A 21,652-nucleotide genomic window follows, 5' to 3' on the forward strand; every position below is an offset into this window, starting at 1 on the left:
TGATGATGAAGATGAGGAGGAGACCAAAACTGAAGACATCTTAGCAGATGATGATGATGAAGAGGAGGAGGAGACCAAAACTGAAGACATTTTGGCAGATGATGATGAAGATGAGGAGGAGACCAAAACTGTAGACATCTTGGCCGATGATGATGATGAAGAGGAGGAGGAGACCAAAACTGAAGACATTTTGGCAGATGATGATGATGAAGAGGAGGAGGAGCCGGAGACCAAAACTGAAGACATTTTGGCAGATGATGATGATGAAGAGGAGGAGGAGCCGGAGACCAAAACTGAAGACATTTTGGCAGATGATGATGATGAAGAGGAGGAGGAGACCAAAACTGAAGACATTTTGACAGATGATGAAGAAGGGGAGGAGGAGGAGACCACAACTGAACACATTTTGGCAGATGATGATGATGAAGAGGAGGAGGAGCCGGAGACCAAAACTGAAGACATTTTGGCAGATGATGATGATGAAGAGGAGGAGGAGACCAAAACTGAAGACATTTTGACAGATGATGAAGAAGGGGAGGAGGAGGAGACCACAACTGAACACATTTTGGCAGATGATGATGAAGAGGAGGAGGAGGAGACCAAAACTGAAGACATTTTGGCAGATGATGATTATGAAGAGGAGGAGGAAACCAAAACTGAAGACATTTTGACGGATGATGAAGAAGAGGAGGAGGAGGAAGAGACCAAAACTGAAGACATTTTGGCAGATAATGATGAAGAGGAGGAGGAGGAGACTAAAACTGAAGACATTTTGGCAGATGATGATGAAAATGTGGAGGAGGAGGCCAAAACTGAAGATATCTTGACAGATTATGATGATGAAGAGGAGGAGGAGACCAAAACTGAAGACATTTTGGCATATGATGATGAAGAGGAGGATGAGGAGACCAAAACTGAAGACATTTTGGCAGATGAGGATGAAGATGTGGAGGAGGAGGAGGAGACCAAAACTGAAGACATTTTGGCAGATGAGGAGGAGGAAGAGGAGGAGGAGGGGGAGACCAAAACTGAAGATATTTTGGCAAATGAGGAGGAGGACACTAAAACTGATGACATTTTGGTAGAAGTGAAGGAAGAAGATGAGAACGAGGACAAAGAAACAAAAACCAAACACATGGCGGAGGAGGAGGAAGAAAAACCAGAAGAAATTGACATTGAAAGAACCGATGAAGAAGATCAAGTTGTAGAAATGGAAGATGATGAGGATGAAGCAGAGGAGGAAGGAGAAAAGCAGTATGAAGAAAAAGAGCCATCAGTCCAACAACTTGATCTTCAAATTGTCCTCTCTGAAAAGCTCAGTAATGACAGTTCTGTACCTGAATCAGATGATGATGATGATGATTATGAGGAGGAGGAGGAGAAAGGAGAGCTAACTTTACCGCCTGTTTACGATGAAGATGAATACTCTGACATCATTGATGATCAGGATGAAAATAACAACAACAGCCAGAACATAAAGACAGAACCTAAGCAAAAGAGGAAGGTCCACACCCCAATCAAGAGTCTCAGAAGAAGGCACAAAGAAGAACATCTCCGCAAATATGAGAAAGGTACAGAACTTTTCCCATTATCACCACGTTTGATTCATGATGTTTTTTTATTATGAAAAGAAATCTGGAAGACATGTGTTTTGAATAAAAATGGTGTGGAATGGTGTCATGAAGTTAAAAAATATATTCATGTCGCATACTGAATGCTCTTCGATGAGCTGGCACCTCATGTCTGACTATAACATGATTCATGTTTTCATTTTTTTGTCTTTGTGTTAACATTGTGTGTTTGTGACTTAATTGTCTGTTAATCATCAAGCAGAGCATGAATGTTTTAAGCTAACAAAACAGTTACGGTTTAACTTCTCTGCCTCCCGTACGTTCAGATGGGTTTTGACTAGCTTAGCACAAACTGGAAAGTGGGATGCCAAGTACTGTATGTAATCTTCGGTTGTTTTTTGTGGTTAGCTAACAGAAAATTCTTAACAAGAGATTTCAGAATTAGTTTTTACCTGTGATTGAGTGAGTACAATCACATGTAAAGTGGATTTACAGATTCAAGATTCAAGGTTAAATCTTGAATTTGAGCTGACGGAAGTTTGTTTTTTCTATTGTGTGTTATTAACTGTATTCCGATTAATAAGGGACTCTTATTCTGCCTGTTTTTTCCTCATCCCCTCATTTATGTCTGCAAAATGCAAAGACAACAACATCTCAGTTTAAATGTTGGCTTTATCAACTTATATCTTTATACTGATGATTGTATTTCCTTCAAAAATTTGCATTCAGTTTGTCCTGCCCATATACAAAAATAAGTTTCTATATCAGATATGAATAAATGAACTGATGCTGCTCTTCTTCTCTGACTCCACGGAAAGCATGAGTGAATTTCACTAAATGTTGGTGTGTTCCTTTAAAACACAAACTATAGAGACTCGTTACAATCAACAATCAATCAACAGTCAAGATTTATTAATACCAGATTAAATGACTGCACTGGAATAAGCTTTTATACAGTACAGTTATTTTTCTACAAACAAATCGAGTTGCCTGGGTGCTAATTAGGTTCCTCCTTCAGTCATTGCACTTGACCTGGAGCCATTAATACAAAGAGCATCATGAGCCAACATGCTGAGGAAAACACTCATACAGTTCTGGATGACGATTACAGAATCGCTATAATAAAGATAATATCTACTTGTACATAATCATACATCTTATCTGTCCAGTCACACAGTAAAAAATCATATGTCTGATAAAATTTTGTGCTTACTGGTGTGCTTGTGTTTAGTACTGTGATGCTTGTAGTGCTTTTGCATGAATATTTGTCATGATGATTATAATAAGGATCCAATCACCAAATTGTAGTGCTGTATGGTGTATATTTTATTGTTGCGTTGCATATCTCTATGTGTATACTTCAGTTCTGAAAGAAGCCAAGGAAAGACACACAATAAAAGAAGTTAAAGAAACCCTTATTAAAGGTAATATTCTTAAAACTAAAACCTCTCTTTTACTCTGGAATCAAGCCCACGAGATGCTTTTTTTTTTTTTTTTTTTTTTTTTTAATAAATGGACTGCTTTGGTATAAGTACATCACTATTATTTACTATAGATAACTGCTTCTTAAGATGTATTGCTGTTCACAGATCTAAGAGCTGCAGGGCCCAAAGAGGAAGTGGAAAAAGAGGAGGAAGTCAAACTCAAAGAAACTGTAGTTATCAAACCAAAAGAAGAGGAGCCTAAGAAGGATGCTAAACATGACGAAAAAACACTTAAACATAAAGAAAAGAAGCTAAAAGGTACTTACAAGTGAAATGGATGTTTACAACCAGTGCATGTTTCTTGAAGCAAATATAAACCAGTAGCCCATCCACACAAAGAGTATATAATAAATTGACACTGTCTGATTACTTTTAGAAGAGAAGACAGTGAAACCCCTTCAAGAACAGGAAACGCCATCTAAGAACGAGACGAAAGCCAAGAAAACCTTCAAAGAGAAAGTCCAGAAACTACATAAAGATGACAAAGAAGTTAAGAAACCTCTTAAAGTAGAGAAAGTCAAGAAACCAAAAGAAGACAAACTGAAGGCACTACCAAAAGACAAAAAAGTAGTCAAGAAACCAAAGGATGAAAAAGAAGTCAAGACACCTTCAAAAGAAGAAAAATTAGTGCAGACACCAAAAGACAAAAAAGAAGTCAAGAAACCTAAAGAAGACAAAGAGGTCAAGAAACCTAAGGTTGAAAAAGAAGTCAAGAAACCTAAAAAAGACAAAGAAGTCAAGAGACCTAAGGAAGAAAAAGACGTCAAGAAACCTAAAGACGTAAAAGAAGTCAAGACACTAAAAGAAGAAAAAGAAGTCAAGAAACCTAAAGACAAAAAAGATGTCAAGAAACCTAAGAAAGAAAAATTAGTGAAGACACCAAAAGACGACAAAGAAGTCAAGAAACCTAAAGACAAAAAAGAAGTCAAGAAACCCAAAGACGAAAAAGAGGTCAAGAAACCTAAAGAAGACAAAGAGGTCAAGAAACCTAAGGTAGAAAAAGAAGTCAAGGAACCAAAAGACGAAAAAGAAGTCAAGGAACCAAAAGATGAAAAAGAAGTGAAGACACCTTCAAAAGATGAAAAAGAAGTCAAGAAACCTAAGGAAGACGAAGAAGTCAAGAAACCCAAGGAAGAAAAATTAGTGAAGACACCAAAAGACAAAAAAGAAATCAAGAAACCTAAGGCAGAAAAAGAAGTCAAGAAACCAAAAGACGAAAAAGAAGTGAAGACACCTCCAAAAGATGAAAAAGAAGTCAAGAAACCTAAGGTTGAAAAAGAAGTGAAGACACCTCCAAAGGAAGAAAAAGAAGTCAAGAAACCTAAGGAAGAAAAATTAGTGAAGACACCAAAAGACAAAAAAGAAGTCAAGAAACCTAAAGAAGACAAAGAGGTCAAAAAACCTAAGGTTGAAAAAGAAGTCAAGAAACCTAAGGAAGAAAAAGAAGTCAAGAAACCTAAAGAAGAAAAATTAGTGAAGACACCAAAAGACAAAAAAGAAGTCAAGAAACATAAAGAAGACAAAGAGGTCAAGAAACCTAAGGTTGAAAAAGAAGTCAAGAAACCTAAGGAAGAAAAAGAAGTGAAGACACCACCAAAAGATGAAAAAGAAATCAAAAAACCCAAAGATGAAAAAGAAGTCAAGAAACCTATAGATGACAAAGAAGTCAAGATACCAAAAGATGAAAAAGAAGTAAAAAAACCTAAAGAAGACAAAGAGGTCAAGAAACCTAAGGAAGAAAAAGAAGTCAAGAAACCTATAGATGACAAAGAAGTCAAGATACCAAAAGACGAAAAAGAAGTCAAAAAACCTAAAGAAGACACAGAGGTCAAGAAACCTAAGGTAGAAAAAGACATCAAGAAACCTATAGATGACAAAGAGGTCAAGACACCAAAAGACAAAAAAGAAGTCAAAAAACCTAAAGAAGACAAAGAGGTCAAGAAACCTAAAGTATTAAAAGAGGTCAAGAAACCGAAAGAAGAAAAAGTAGTCAAGAAACCAAAAGATGAAAAAGAAGTCAAGAAACCTATAGACGAAAAAGAAGTCAAGAAACCTAAAGAAGAAAAAGAGGTCAAGAAACCTAAGGAAGAAAAAGAAATCAAGAAACCTCAGGTAGAAAAAGATGTCAAGAAACCAAAAGACGAAAAAGAAGTCAAGAAACCAAAAGACAAAAAAGAAGTCAAGACACCAAAAGACGAAAAAGAAGTCAAGAAGCCTAAAGACGAAAAAGTACAGAAACCTATAGACGACAAAGTAGTCAAGAAACCTAAAGAAGACAAAGACGTCAAGAAGCCTAAAGACGACAAAGAAGTCAAGAAACCTAAAGAAGACAAAGATGTCAAGAAACCTAAGGTAGAAAAAGAAGACAAGAAACCTAAAGACGAAAAAGAAGTCAAGACACCAAAAGACGAAAAAGAAGTCAAGAAACCAAAAGAAGACAAAGAAGTCAAGAAACCTAAAGACGAAAAAGAAGTCAAGACACCAAAAGACGAAAAAGAAGTCAAGAAACCTAAAGAAGACAAAGAAGTCAAGAAACCTAAAGAAGACATAGATGTCAAGAAACCTAAGGTAGAAAAAGAAGTCAAGAAACCTAAAGACGAAAAAGAAGTCAAGACACCAAAAGACGAAAAAGAAGTCAAGAAACCAAAAGAAGACAAAGAAGTCAAGAAACCTAAAGACGAAAAAGAAGTCAAGACACCAAAAGACGAAAAAGAAGTCAAGAAACCTTTAGAAGAAAAAGAAGTCAAGAAACCTAAAGAAGACAAAGAAGTCAAGAAACCTAAAGAAGACATAGATGTCAAGAAACCTAAGATAGAAAAAGAGGTCAAGAAACCTAAAGACGAAAAAGAAGTCAAGACACCAAAAGACGAAAAAGAAGTCAAGAAACCAAAAGAAGACAAAGAAGTCAAGAAACCTAAAGATGAAAAACAAGTCAAGACACCAAAAGACGAAAAAGAAGTCAAGAAACCTTTAGAAGAAAAAGAGGTCAAGAAACCTAAAGAAGACAAAGAAGTCAAGAAACCAAAAGAAGACAAAGAAGTCAAGAAACCTATAGACGAAAAAGAAGTCAAGACACCAAAAGACGAAAAAGAAGTCAAGAAACCTAAAGGAAGAAAAAGAATCAAAAACAAAGATGAAAAAGAAGTCAAGAAACCAAAAGAAGACAAAGAAGTCAAGAAACCTTTAGACGAAAAAGAAGTCAAGAAACCTAAAGAAGACAAAGAAGTTAAGAAACCTAAAGAAGACAAAGACGTCAAGAAACTTATAGAAGAAAAAGAAGTTAAGAAACCTAAAGACGAAAAAGAAGTCAAGAAACCTAAAGAAGACAAAGAGGTCAAGAAACCTAAGGAAGAAAAAGAAATCAAGAAACCAAAAGAAGACAAAGAATTCGAGAAACCTATAGACGAAAAAGAAGTCAAGAAACCTACAGAAGACAAAGATGTCAAGAAACCTTTAAAAGAAGAAAAAGCGGCCAAGAAACCTATAGAAGAAAAAGAAGTCAAGAAACCTATAGACGAAAAAGAAGTCAAGAAACCTAAAGAAGACAAAGAAGTCAAGAAACCTAAAGAAGAAAAAGAAGTCAAAAAACCTAAAGATGAAAAAGTCAAGAAACCTAAAGAAGACCAAGAGGTCAAGAAACCTAAAGACGAAAAAGAAGTCAAGAAACCTAAAGAAGACAAAGAGGTGAAGAAACCTCACAAGGAAGAGAAAGATGAGAAGAAACTATCTACAGAAAAGATTGAAGTAAAAAAACCTCTCAAAGAAGAGAAAAAGAAATCACCAACAGAAGAGAAGGAAGTGAAGAAAACTCTAAAAGACAAGAAAGAGAAGAAACCATCTACTGAAGAGACAGAAGCAAAGAAACTTCTCAAAGAAGAAAAAGAAGTTAAGAAACCTCCCAAAGAAGAGAAAGAGCATAAGAAATCATCTAAAGAAGAGGAGAAAGTAGAGAAACCTCTCAAAGACAAGAAAGAGAAGAAACCCTCTGCAGATGAGGCGGAAGTAAAGAAACCCCTCAAAGAAGAAAAAGAAGTAAAGAAACCTCCAAAAGAAGCGAAAGAGCAGAAGAAACCACTTACAGAAGAGAAGGATGTAAAGAAACCCATCAAAAAGGAGAAAGAAGTAAAGAAACATCTCAAAGAAAAGAAAGAAGTTCAGAAACCTCCCAAAGAAGTGAAAGAGGAAAAGAAACCACCTGCAGAGGAGAAAGAGGTTAAGGAAGAGAAGATTCCCAAAGAAGTGAAGGAACAGACAAAACCTATAAAGACAGAGAAAGAAAGCAAGACGACTCTTAAAGAAGAAAAAGCAGCTCTGAAGAAGAAAGTCGCTAAGACAGGTAGGTACAGGGCAACAGCCCAGCGTTTATAGCAGTTGCAGAATATAATGATCCATGATCAATAGTGGTCAGCTACTGTGATGCTTCCATGAGGCTCCCAATTCATAGTCTTAATTTGTTCCTTGACATATATATTTCTTCCTTCTGTGGAATTTATAATTTGGAAACTTCTTTATTTCAGATGCTACACCCAAAAAATCTGTAAAGAAAATAAAAGTGTTGAAGAAGGAGGTTGCGTCTGTCCTCAAGAGGGAACATCTTAATATTACAAAAGCAGGTGAGACAACATGGGTAACTACGTTTTATGTTCAGAGTAAAGGATTTACTAGTCTACTGACAGAAATGTTTTTTATTCTTCTGTCTCCAGCCGTAGAGAAGGTATTTTGTATTTATAGTGGCAACTGTGGGAAGTGAAGGATCAGGTGCAGATTATTATTATTATTAAGTTTTTTACATATAGTAATATTACTGCTTAAAATTATTTCCATTTACGTCAGTCTTCAAGTGCCATTCTTGCACCACTGTTAGAAGCATTAAAAATGAGTTTGGGGTAGATTGATGGGCCAACACAGCACGTGACTATTGCTCAGGTCCAGTCACTGTTGGTTTGCAAAAGCTCTTTAACCATGACCAAGTAGTATCTTTTGCACTGCCTCTACATTCTTATCCTAATGGAGACTCATTTGATTTAAGAAATGCATCGGAAAACAACTTGTAATGTCATTTATACTATGACTTGGCACATGTGAATTAAAGGTAGCAGCAAAGATCTAGTCAAAATTAAGATTAAAATAAATTCTAAGAAATGATTCAGTAAACTAATAATAAATCAACAACACTTATCTGATGCTGACTTTTCTTTTTATCTTCTGTTTCAGCTGTTGAACCTAAGAAGTCAGCAAAGGTGCTAAAAGTAGCTAAAAAACATGTGCTTCCTGTCCTGAAAAAGGAACAAAGGAACATTACAAAGACGGGTAAGTAACCTGAAATGATATATGAACTCAAAGCTGCTTAGTGTAAATGTAAAACTGAATTAGTAAAATGCCACAATAGACCTAGTTATAGTCACATTACAATACATATATTAGAATAAAGGATATCCCTAGCAAATTAATTATAAATGAAAGTGGAAACTGAAACTCTTGTGTGATTTTACTGGAGACCAGCAAAAACTACTTCTGACCACACCCAACTGTGTATCAGGTGGCTTTGGTTAGAGGTCACACCTGAAATGTTTCTCCAGAGAGTGCACTAAAAATACAAATCTTCTAATACTGATGTAAAAATTAAGATGTGCTTATAAATTTTGTTTTCTGAATCCTCCTGAATAACAGATGTCCCTGAAGTTCCTAAGGTGGCAGCCAAACCTGAACTGACAAAGAACGGTATGAACACGCCTTCAGTCTTATGTCACTTTTCTATTTGTTTGTAATAAATTGCATTTTTAAGCTGCTTATATGCATCTAATAACTCATCAGTCATCCAAATTCCAATTTCCATTTACATTTGTCTACTTTGCATTACCTTTTATCAGTATAGATAAAAAGTGATATATTAATGGAACATGTTACATAATAAATAGCACTGTATCTTCATACTTTTTGATGTCATAATTTTCCACCAGTGGCACCTCCAAAGGAGACCAAGAAGGAGTCAAAGCAAAAAGCCAAACCTCAACATGTAAAAAAAGGTAATATAGATAACTACTTCAAGATGACTACTTCACTTAAAAAAAAGACAATAAAAAGAATAAAAATTGTAATTCACAACATACAATGCTTCCATGAGGCTCCCAATTCATAGTCTTAATTTGTTCCTTGACGTATATATTTCTTCCTTCTGTGGAATTTATAATTTGGAAACTTCTTTATTTCAGATGCTACACCCAAAAAATCTGTAAAGAAAATAAAAGTGTTGAAGAAGGAGGTTGCGTCTGTCCTCAAGCGGGAACATCTTAATATTACAAAAGCAGGTGAGACAACATGGGTAACTATGTTTTATGTACAACATACAAAATCTAAAGTTAGTCATATGTTAGGATATTCTTATGTTAAGATTATGAAGGATATAACGTTGATGTGTTGTACAGTAGCTGAACCAGGTTGATTTGCTGTAATTCCACAGATGCAGTGAAGGAAAAGGAAAAAACAGCCCCTAAAAAGAAAGGTAGGCCTTATTGTGAGAGTGAAAGTATAGCAGGGAAAATGTGGATTATCAAATCACTCGACAATGATCCATACGACCTGCCAAACAACAAAACAAATGGTCCACGACTATTGACATGTGGCCAGAAATCATCCTGATACAACACAGCTCCAACGGCTTTGTACTAGACTAGAGCACCCCCTTATTTGAGAAAGTGGATTAGCCTCAGTTTCAGTTAGTTTTAGCTCATTTCATTAGGATAAATGTATGTTAGCTAAATAAAAGATGCTAACGCTAGGAGCTTTACTGAGAAGTTAACGTTAGCCATACAATAGTGTAACAAGGAGTGATCGCAAGTATTCGTTTATTGTTTTATATTGTTGGAGCTTAAAGTTATACTGTCGGCCGTAACTAAAAAAAAAAATACAGCATAAATTAAGTTTACCTGACGCAAAATGTGAACCTCAACACCAGGTTTCGGTGCCTGGATTCCAGCTGTTTTTTCGTAATGCGGCAATCCATTTACTTCCTTTGTCGGAGATTCTTTTCACAGATATGTCCGACTGCTTCTGAAGCTCTACGCATTTTGTTTATTATTAATGTTACAATTTAAACGCTATTAAAGCCTATGATTAAAACTAATGCTGCTAATCTCCATGTTCTACTGTCACTTTTTGCCACTCAGTGGCCGTAACCATGGAGACTTCGCTTGCTATGACGTCACAAGCATACCCGCCATAGATAACGCTTGCACTCCCATCAGTGGTCACTTTATACGCCTGTACAAATATCTGGAAACCATATCACTTTTACAATATATTTATATTGTGTGTGCCTAAAATTATTCAGGAGTGATGTGACTTTACTGTATTCCCTGTTGATATCCTGTATGCGTAGGAGAGACTATTAAACCATCTCTCCTGTTCTTGTAGATTTTTTAAACTGCACATGTGCACCCAGTAAATTGAACAATAGGACTGTATCAGCACTGTTTACAGGTTACACAAAGAAAAAACTACTGGTAACGGCTTTCATAAAGACAGTTATGGACTTTTTTTTTTTTTTTAAAAAAAGCATTGATTTTATGCAACTATATCAAAGACGGTGACACATTTACAATGTACATTTGAACTAATCAAAATGTGGACAGGGGCTAACTTTATTATCTTACACTGTAAAACAGAGGCACCAAAGGAAAAGGCCAAAGCAGCTCCTGCAAAGAAGGGTAACATTCACGTTATATTAGATCATAAAAAGCAAAAAAATATTAATTATCACCATGGGAGTTTAACTATTAAAATATTGTGATTTTGACAAACAGAGGCTCCAAAACAAAAGGCCAAACCAGTCATCTCAGCAAAAGGTAAGAGTGATGAATGTCGTAAAATAATTAAAAAAACGCAAAGTGAGAAACTTGATGTGTAATTCGCTCCTACATTTGTGCCAACAGAACTAGACAGCGCTCCTAGAAATGCCTCTCTGGTGAAAGAGAGGGTGAAAATAGTGCCTATGAAGAAAGGTACATTTATTGCATTTAATCTTTCTTTTGTTTCAGATTAATTTATCTTATTGTTCGCGAAATAACTTCAAATATTCATCTTAACGTGTTCTCTCTTTCTTTTTTTCAGTGGTCAAGGCCCCAAAAGTCAAAACAGTCTCTGAAAAGACAAGTACGCCACATATACTGTACAGGTTTAAAAGATCAGAGAGCGTCTTTTATTTATGTGCTGAACATTGTGTTATATGTTTTGTTTAGCAGCTAAGAAACAGAAGCTCAAACCAGTTCTGACAAAGAGAGGTAAGACTGAAAGGTTGGACCATTTTATGATTTATAGTTCCAATGAGTCTTGAATTTACAATGTCTTTCATTAGAACCTGCTCCAATCAGAACAAAAGCAGCACCGGTAGTTAAAGGTAAGAATACACTTGACCTTTATGCTGCTCGGAGATAATAAAGACGTACAAACATTGAATCAAACCTCTTTTATTTCTTTTCCAGAGGCGCACGTACCACCCAGAAACATCTCTCTTGCAAAGGAGAAGGTGAAAGTGGTGCCGCTGAAGAAAGGTATACTTTTGTTTATTCACACAACTGACTTTAATAGTTTATTGCGTGTTCACTTTTATTTTACGTAAATTGCAAACATGTTAAAAATCTATTTGAGTTTCAACACACCGACACTTTGTGTGTTCTTAGTGCCTGTGACTCCGAAAGAAAAAGTCAAACCAGCACCAACGAAAAAAGGTAGTGATTGAATGTTTTATTGGTCAATAATATCAGAGACCATAATGTAAATTGTGAATTTCTATATGTTTAACCTGCTTTTGACTCTTTGCAGTAGATCAGTTTGCAGATATTTAATTTGTCAGAACTTCGTATGTGTGCCACATGAAAACCTCTGCAGAAAACTATACAGATTTATATTTTATTTATTCATTTTTATTATTATTTGCAGCTGAAGTTCTCAAGGAGAAAAAGGCCGAGCCAGTGACTCCCAAAAAAGGTCAGAATTGGGATTTCTCTTCTGCTTTGACCCACTTTATATATTACGCAATAGTTACTTAGTGGTTTCTGGTGGTTTGATATTCTAGTAGCTGTTACCAAGGCAAAACCCACACCTGCTGCAAAAAAGAAAGGTACACAGTGGAACTGAGTGTTTGCATTGCTTTTATGCAAAAGGACCTCTGCTGTACAAACTGCTGTTTGCTGTGCTGTTGTGTCGTGGTCATAATCCAGTCATGTACTCAGGTCACGACTGATGCAGCTGCTGAGTATTCACGTCACTGACCGAGCTTTTTTCTCTTTTTAGGAACTGACGCCAAGCCCGTTCTTGCCAAAAAAGGTAGTGCAGACGTGCTCTGTCTGTTTTTATTGTTTATTCAAGTAAAATGTCATTAACGCGCCGACTGAAATGTTCCTTTCAACCTGTTTCACACTCAGAAGCAGAGGTTAAAAAGGAGAAACCCAAACCAGCTCATGAAAAGAAAGGTAGATATTTAATTAGGAGTTACACAGATGTACGCCTTATTTAAAACTTTCATTCATATTTCTATGCTGAATACTAAACAGTTGAAACATTTTTTTTTATTTTAATTTGACTTTGGCCTCTTCTAAAACAGAGGCTGACACAAAGAGGGAAAAAGTCAAACTACTCCTAAAGAAGAAAGGTAGCCCGCCACTGTAGATTATTTTCTTATGTTGTCATCTTTATAGAACTGTAGCGAAGCAACTACACTGTAACTACTGTCAATAGCAACTAAGCTACTCCCTTATTATCTTAAAAAGCCAACATTCTTATTTGCTCAGAGCCCAAGGTACAAGAGGAGAAAGGCAAACCAGCTACTAAAAAAGGTATAAAACAACATTTACTCTTTGTGTCAGTTTTATGACACGCAGAGTAATAACTGCAAATTTATTGACTCTGTCTCTTCCCTAATGGTTCAGCCATGTTGAGAAAAAGGCCCAAACCAGTCCATGTGAAGAAAGGTACATGAGTAGTAGCGCTTCTGTACTCCGGTGTGATTACAGTGATCTGTAATCACAGAGATGTTTGGGGGGGGTGGCACAGATCCTCAGCTGCATCGCCGTGGGCGAAGAGCTGTCCGCCTCTTTCCTTCGACAAAACATATTTACCGAAGATTTCCATGCCAATGAAATTTGATCCACCAACAACTGACATTGTGTTGTTAGGAGTACGCCCCGTACCTCTCAACATCTTCCAGCTTCATGTGCTTTGCTCTGGTGTGGCCGATTACATCTAAAATTAAAAAAAGTTGCAGACAACATGGAACAGGCGTTGCATAGAGCCAGAAGCAACACCAGTCAAGTGGTAGTTAATTATAGTAGTTAATTATAAACTTTGATGATTGATTTAGCTTTTTTATTAGTGAAGAGAACCTGAAAATGAAAATGTCTTCTGGCTGTTTTGCAAAGCAACATGAAGCACATTCAAAAAAATGATCCCAGCTTTCTAGATGTAGATGCCTCATCTTATGCTTCACTTATTTTTTTATTTTAGTGCAGCAATAAGTGTTTTTTTTTTGTTTGTTTGTTTGTTTTGTTTTATTAGACTAATGCTGTCATATGCACTGCATATGTCTGACCTCAGTTTTCCTGTTTGCAGAAGTGGAGGCCCCTAAAGAAATGGAAAAGCCTACAGCTGCAGTAAAGAAAGGTACAGTGCTCAAGGCGATGGCACATGTTCATTTATTATATTTGTCTACGACAGAATGAAAACATTGAACTGGTACATGCTTTATTTCTGAATTTAGTAATGGGATTAATGTTAGTGTGTTTTATCAACTGCATTTTGTCCCTGATGATGCAGCCATGTTGAGGAAAAAGACCAAACCAGTCCATGTGAAGAAAGGTACATTTGTGGGGGCTTCAGTACAGGCAGCCCTTCATGTAACCAGCTCTGGTAATCTGATTACACCACGTAATCTGGTTACAACATGAAGGCAGACTGTAAATGTAGTCACTCGGAGGGGAATCGCCCGGTCTGACAATAGAATAAAAACATTTTTCTGCTGAATGTGATGAAAGTCTAGACATTTTACAGTCAGCAAGAAAATAACTGTATATTTATAGACAATACAAGTTTATAGGGCTATTGTCTATAAATGTTTTTTTTTTTTTTGTAGGTTCATTTATTTACATCAGTTTCACATGGCTTACTTGGCTTACAGAACAGCATGCTGGTAGTAAAGCAACACAATGAGAAGTTGCTGCCACTTTCTAATAACCCCTCCACTCCCATTTACAAATGTTTTTAATTAAAATATATTAAAAATCTGTACATATATTTCAAATGTTAGCGATTGGCCAAGCCTTTAACAATGATCTGTAAACGCTTTACAAGGCGAACCTTGTTAGGAAGTGGTACAAAGAGGTTTCTTGGTTGTGCCACCCTCACCCTTTTTGCTTTTCTAGTGATCTAGTGAATTTTGTAGCTGGGTGAAGTAGAAGCATATCTCCTTTTTGCGCACAGCAGTATTTCATAGCTGTTGCATATTTCTTGCCCATTTGTGTTTGTTTATATTTGTGAAACAGAGCGTCACCATTTAAAAGAAAAGGTCAAAACCACTGCAGCAAAGAAAGGTACACGGTTAGTTTGGAGTATCATATGTTGCAAGATATGATTTATAGTAATGAAAAATATATATTAGCCTCCTGAGACCCAGCGTCCTTATATGGGGACATTAAGTTTTAGGTTTGTGGCAGCTTATTCTGCTTCATTTAGACTTGTTGTCCTCATAGTTTTCAAAGTGTCAATACATTCATTCGTTCTACAGCTGATTACGGGACATAAGTGGTTGAGGTACAAAACCTCATCATGTTTCACGGTTGAAACTTGTTCATTTATGCTTTTTAACGTGTCTAGTTTGATATGACGTGCAAAAGTAAGAAATTATATCAATAACGAATTTCAATGTCGTTAATTAGCAAGTACTTATTTGTGACTTCACTGTTTGCAATCCTGTTTTTGCACAGCAATGTTCAAGTACTGAAAAAGTTTTATACATTTGATGCACATTGGTGACTTCATTGTATTACACAATGAAAAAACCCCTGTGTCCACATATGAGGACTACTTATCCCAGATATCTTGGAGAAATTAAAATTGTGTTGCAAACAAAACTTTGGGTCTCAGGAGGTTAAATATATGAAGAAGAAAATAAAGTTATCTCGGTTTTTCAAGCAACTAACATTGATTGATTAGTTCACTATTTTGGTAATTGATTTTTTTTTAAGGAAAAACTAAATGAATAGATACATAAATATAATGTGGTCAAAAAAAGGTAAAAAAGTTTTTGGTTTTATTTTGCTGTAAATTAAATATTTCACATTTTATTCATCATCGTATCATCTGCAAAATGTCAGAAAATACTGAAAATAGTCAATTAAACAAAAAAGGTCATTATTTTATCAAATAATTTTCAATATTTGCACCCCTAAATCATACTGTTTAATTTAATAATATAATATTAAAAAATAATATTAAAAAATAATATAAAATATAATTTTTTTTACATAAAACAGTTGAGAAGAAGACGGCCAAAGAAGAAAAGGCTAAAGGTACACAACTAAATTATTTGAAACCAGCAAAATATTTGTAAACTACATATTTTTAAAAATGCCACAAACAGTTTTAATATTTTTAATGTTTTGTTGTCATCACCAGAAGACAGGATTCTTAAGGAGATACAGGAGTCCGTAAAGAAAGGTATCCGTGAATCCATTTCATTCAGTCTAAAATACATCTGTGTCACTTTATTTAACTCCCTCGTGCACAAAATTGTCGTCGCAGAAAAAGCTGTTGAGAAGAAAGCTGCCAAGGAGGAGCAAGTTAAAGGTACTGTGTAGTTTCTGTATGTTCAAGTTAAAGAACGTTGTACAGTTTTACGATTAACACTGCGTCCCTGTCTCAACAGCTGAGCCCTCTGTATCAGACAGCTTCGTTTTGGATGGTAAGTGTATCTCAAATATCACACAAACGTGCGAACTCTAGACGCTGCTCTCTCTCTCTCTCTCTGGACTTGTGAGGAACATGTTGTTCTGTCCCTTCTTACCCCCTCCACAGATGAGCTGCCCTACTTCCAGTGTTTCTTCGTGGACGAGGACGAGGCCCAGTTTCCGTTCTACGCCTTCTCACCGCTGCAGATCTGAGGCTTCAGTCTGAATCCAGTCTGAGGTTTACAATTTAGACAATTTACTGATAACGACAAGGTCACGTCCCTCCCTGCTGCTGCTGCTGATACTGCTGATGGTGATGATGATGATGATGATGATGATACTCTCTTGTTTCACCTTCAGCAGAAAACCCTGCACAGAGGTGATTTCATTGTGACGGTCCATTTTGTTTTATTTCCAGATTTGGTTGAGCTCTCGTACCAAATACATGCAGACAGTGTCATTCCTTTTCCATTTTAATTTATGTTTTATTTTTATTTTCAAAAGATGCATTACGCAGAACACTTCAAATGGAACAATCTAATGTGTTAACTCCTGTGGATCATTTGTTTAAGTCGTGAAAGCAACATTTTTGAGCTTTTCATGTATTTTACAGATCACTTAATTTACTTGTTAAAAAAAAATAAGTCTGTGTTATTCACCACGGTGCAATATATATTAAAGTAGTGACATATTGTATAAAATTAAACTATGACGCAAACATGGCCGTAGGCTACTTGAAGGTGGACGAGATTCATTTCCTCTCGTTTTCTCTCACATTTACTTGAAAAAGTGGTTTGTACAGTAATTGTACATTGGATTTTATGTGCGGTCATCTGCGAAGGTTTAGTGTATTTTTTTTTTTCATCATAGGCTAAATGGAAAAGTTTCTAATATGCTGCTTCTCTTGCTTGTAAAGCCCTTGAATTCACAACTGGGCATTTATAGTGTTAATTAGCGTAACGTAATACTTGATATTACCTTTTTTTTCCCCCTGCTGGGTACAAATAAATGAAAACTAAAACGTTTTTCTATTTATAAAGCTACACTTTTTTCCATTTTATTTTTTTTATTTTTTTAAGGAATCAAAAAGGAATGACCTTGCACTGTATATGAGAGCTCCCAAACTTACTGATGAAACACTACCTGAAACATTTCAAGTCTTATTTAAGCATCCAGATACCTGCACCAGCTCCTCATTTTGATACCGGTGCCAATGACAAGCGTTGCCTGAACTCTCGGAACGAGGTGCGAGTTCGGTTTTATTTTGTTCCCATCGTTTCTATCATCAAGTACCAGATTCATTCTGCAATTCCTTGACTGACCAAAAACACACTGTTGCAGACTTTGGTCGCTGGCTGTTTATCTGTGTGCACAGAGTAGAAACTTGACAAACCTTTTTGAGCCGGTTCTTAAAAAACCAGTCACTAAGTAATATTGTCTACGTAATCCTATGGTTATATATAATAAATAATATTATGCATATCTTATATCGACATCTCAGATTCACTGTGATAAAATGCACAGTAACTTAAAGAGGATGTCTGTTGTCTACAGTAAAGGCAACAAAAGTCATTCTAAAGGAATGAAAAATGACAAATGTTAAGTTGTGCGCTGAAGCTTTTACGTCTTTGATTATACTGGCTCACCCTGTGATCACGCCCTGTTGCAGACAGAATCACGTTTGTGAGGATGATCTCAGATGTAAAACATGTCTCGGCCTGCACGTACATATGGTGCAGCGCTTGTTTTTTTTTTTCCATATGTTGCAGTTATTAGAGCCTGAGGCACTAATCCTGTGTGTATTTAAATGTAAATCCACTTGTCCTTTAAATTAGGACCACTCTCTTTACCGGTCCAGGGATGATGCACACTCTCTAACTCTGTGAGCTCCGGCTACTGCAACAGCTGCAGTTTTCTGTTGACGCTCCGACTAGTTGAGACTGGCTTTTTCCAAAATGAATGAATACATGAATATATGGTAGACGTTGGTCACAGCGAATGACATTTTGATTCACGGTGACAACAGAAAGATATTTGTTTCACTCCTGCCAGGTGAACATGTGCAATACTTTACGTCACTGTATGTTTGTCGGATAGTCTTTGAATAGACTGTGCATGACAATGTGTGTGTGTTTTTGTTTTGATGCGCTGTGATATTACACTTTAAAGTATGGCACACACAAACTTGTGCACATGAATTAAGGTGTTTGATGCCCCGAAAATGCCCATGTGTCTCTCGCTAGTGTTGCCAACATCGTATATAGCAAATCGTGCATACGTAATAATGTTGTTGTAAATAAATGTTTTATCCCCGATCCATTACTACTGAAACTGCTCTTTAAATGCAGTAGAATCTCATTATGTATGACGTCCCCCATTGTGCTTGTGAATAGTAGCGAACCGACATTAAAAACATAGCGATGCAAGTGTTTGTGTTTTCTTTAAAGATGCCAGCTACCACACTTCATCTGAGCTTTTCTTTGTGACGTGAATACATTTGAAAGTAGTAACTCTTTTCTTTCACGTGAAGGAGAAATAAGGTACAGTAATTTTGCATGTGATGTGTATTATTTACGCTTAGAGACATTTAAACATATGTGGGAGCAGTCCAGATGCTACCTGTGGAACACATCATGGTGTTTCATGTTACTGCTGCTGTGATGATGCTAAGGTGTAGCTAGTGATGTCGTATGGGGGTGGGAGGGGAGGTTAGGCAATTCCAAGCTAAAAAAAAGAGAAATTATCAAACCATCATCATAAAAATATAATGCAATATAATAATAAAATATAGTAGTAAAATAAGTGATTTTTTTGGCAGGAAAAGTTAAATATCTGCTAATCAAAGGGTAAATAGTATTGACCAACCACCCCTGTGTGAAATGGAGATTGAAAAAAAAATGTGAGCCAGATCTTATGTAAGAAAGGTGTGTAGCCTCTATAGTTTGTGAGTGGCAGAAAATAACCAGTTGTTCATAGTGCAATAAACTAGCTAGCTAGCTACAGGCTAGAGTTAGGGTACCATATATGGTCCCTTCATTGACCTTGATTTCCTACATGAAAATGACTTGATTTTTTTCTGGTCTGATTTGAAATTCAAATGAAGGAGTGGGAGGAAGGAGTGGGGCCCGATGTGATTTATTTGTTTATTTATTTGTTTATTTCCCATGGGGCCCAAGATTCCTGGCAGCGCCCCAGGTGTAGCGTCCCACCCACTGACCCCCGGATGCTAAATTCCCTGCGGGGAAGAAGAAAAGCAGCTTATTGCTATGGCCTTAGTAGAAATCTTTGAGCCGCAGTGTAAAAGTTCATCTCATCATCATCATCACATGTTTTCCAGAATCATTACCAAGAGCATGACCTCATTGTGATTAAAGGTAGTTATGGACCCGATGAGTAGTGCAACAGTAGTTGGACAATTGAACCAAAGAAGATTTACTTTATACTACTGACAGGTCCTCACGCTGTGATTCCCTGATGAGGCCATAGCGAGGTTACTACGGGTTAGCTTACTCCACTGACACAGATTCCTCACAAAGGAGGAAACTCCTGCTGCTCTCCTGCCACCACCGAGGACAGAAGAAACACTAAACTATTACCTCTCAGTGTTTCTCCTACACAGTAAAACACAACAATCTCCCCTTTTTTCTCTCTTTTTTTTTTTAAACCACTGTGAAAACTTGAATTCCTTGGTCTTTTCACATGACAACTCACACACATGAACGTCGAGGAGGAGGGACACGTGTTTAGTGTCCTATAACTGGAGCATAAAGACATAAAAACAGATTTTAAATTTAAATGAATTCAGCTGAGCAACAGCCAAATGAGTTCCACTCCAGTTACCAGAGTTTCTTTGGCTATTCAGAGACGGCCAAAGTTGAAGAATGGCCACTTGTATAGTCGCAGTGCTCGGTAGGCTGGATGCAGCACGCAGGGAGAAACTGGGGGAAACTTCAGCTTCTTCAAATGTGGGAAATGCTGGACGAGGTACAAAAAAACGTTATAAACAAATAAACGTTGCGCTCGGACAAAGGTTTGTTTGTTGACTCTATTTATAGACTTTGAACTGTGCAATATTGGACGGATTCAGGCTGCCCACATCCCTTCGCTCTCATGTCACGGTTGGTCCACATGCCATCGAATGATGCCTCTACGTAATGACACCACAACTTAACCGGATTATCACGAGGCGAGTGACATCACCACCCCCACACCTCCAGCTCCGCCGGCTTGACTCGGACCATCTGGAGGTTACTAGGGGACGTTCACTCGACCGAGTTCAGTGGTCACAGTGAACCTTTCGCTGCTGCTGCTGCTGCCACTGCTGCTGCACGGTCGCCCTGCAGCTGTCACCTGGGACTGACCCGTCACAGGGGCCACACTGTGCCCCGTGACTAAAGCTGACGTGTCTGAACAGAAATGTAGGAGTTGTATACAAAGTTGCACAGAAAGAAAGAAAGAGATAAAGAGGAACAAAGGCACGAGAAGGGTTTAGTTCAGCAGTTTATTTTCCCCTTTTTCACACACTACGCGGAAAACGAAACAGTTTACCGTGTAAATTTCTTAAAAAAGGTCTTACAAAAGATTCTCCCCCCCAAAAATATTTAGCTCCAGTTACGGCAATAAATCAAGTGCAAATCACTGCATACAGTTATAAACAGCACATTTTGTCATCATCATTATTATTATTATTATTTCTTTCACGTTGTGGATCATTCACAGCACTGACATTAATTCAGATAGTTGGTAAGAAGTTAGGCTTTCTCGTATGTGCGGACAGCTTGGACACCCTGAAAGGTTAATGTCTGGAGGAAAAAACAAAAAACAAAATGAAAAGCTGTGATTTTTTTTTTTTGTGTGAATCAAATTACTCCATTTACTGATAAATCTGAAGACAGTGGTTAACACAGTGCTATTTACACTTACCATCACCATCTTCCCATCCTTGATTTCTCTGACGAATGTGGACTCTTTGCCATCCCACTTCTGCGTTTGCACGAATTTGCCTCCTTCCACGGTGAAGGTAGCCTGCACACAGACAGAATGAGTATTTGAGAGCATTTAAACATTTAGCGGCGAAGATTATAACTTTTGCTCGGCTTACTTTGACGTGCCGGTCATCAGGCGTGGTCTCGTCAAACTCCTCTCCCAGTTTGGCGGAGACCTCCATGTTCTTGAATGTGCTCTGGGTTTTCACCACCACTTTGTCCCCATCTTGGCTAATCGTTATTGTGGGTTTGACGACATTGGCCAATTGTCTTGTGGCAAAACTGACACCTGTCAGAGAAAAAGCCAACTTTTAGTCATGCATTAAGCCAGTGTTCAATAAATTGCAGCATAAACTGAAATGAAATAATAAACTTCTTCTTTTTTTGCTTACCCATTGCCTTCAAGTAATCATCAAAGTTCTGGCTGTCCACCAGCTTCCATGTACCACAGAAAGCATCAACCATCGTTGCAGATGTTGTTGGTCCCAGTCAGCGTCAAACTGTCAGATAGTCTCTGCTCTCTGTGCAGTAAATCCTGCAGCCGCTTCAGAGAGACTGCCTGTCAAATTAATACTGTAAGAGAGGGCGGGGCCGTAAGCCGCAGCCCCACAAGCTGATTGGCTGAGCCAGACGCGTTGTGCACTGTGATTGGTCATCGTAAAATGTACCGTAAA

At 37.2% G+C, this 21,652-nt stretch overlaps 2 protein-coding genes across 2 annotated transcripts; one reads left to right on the plus strand and one right to left on the minus strand.

Moving 5' to 3' along the window:
• Nucleotides 1-671: 671 nt before the first annotated feature.
• Nucleotides 672-16,206, plus strand: LOC125023807 (neurofilament heavy polypeptide-like). Its single transcript, XM_047611320.1, has 18 exons — nt 672-1,571; nt 2,936-2,995; nt 3,161-3,313; nt 3,432-4,528; nt 4,562-6,013; nt 8,270-8,285; nt 8,726-8,776; nt 9,016-9,081; nt 10,987-11,055; nt 11,165-11,206; nt 11,293-11,334; nt 11,536-11,604; nt 12,347-12,379; nt 13,646-13,711; nt 15,722-15,763; nt 15,848-15,892; nt 15,972-16,007; nt 16,121-16,206. Exons 1-18 carry the CDS (start codon nt 1,136-1,138, stop codon nt 16,204-16,206), a joined length of 3,861 nt encoding a protein of 1,286 aa, XP_047467276.1. The 5' UTR covers nt 672-1,135.
• Nucleotides 16,207-20,480: 4,274 nt separating this feature from the next.
• Nucleotides 20,481-21,542, minus strand: LOC125023394 (fatty acid-binding protein, brain-like). The gene is made up of 4 exons (XM_047610628.1): nt 21,371-21,542; nt 21,095-21,267; nt 20,917-21,018; nt 20,481-20,795 (listed from the first exon to the last, which is right to left on the minus strand). Exons 1-4 carry the CDS (start codon nt 21,441-21,443, stop codon nt 20,745-20,747), a joined length of 399 nt encoding a protein of 132 aa, XP_047466584.1. The 5' UTR covers nt 21,444-21,542; the 3' UTR covers nt 20,481-20,744.
• Nucleotides 21,543-21,652: the final 110 nt, after the last annotated feature.

Source organism: Mugil cephalus, chromosome 17 (assembly GCF_022458985.1).
Source record: "Mugil cephalus isolate CIBA_MC_2020 chromosome 17, CIBA_Mcephalus_1.1, whole genome shotgun sequence".
Classification (NCBI taxonomy): domain Eukaryota; kingdom Metazoa; phylum Chordata; class Actinopteri; order Mugiliformes; family Mugilidae; genus Mugil; species Mugil cephalus.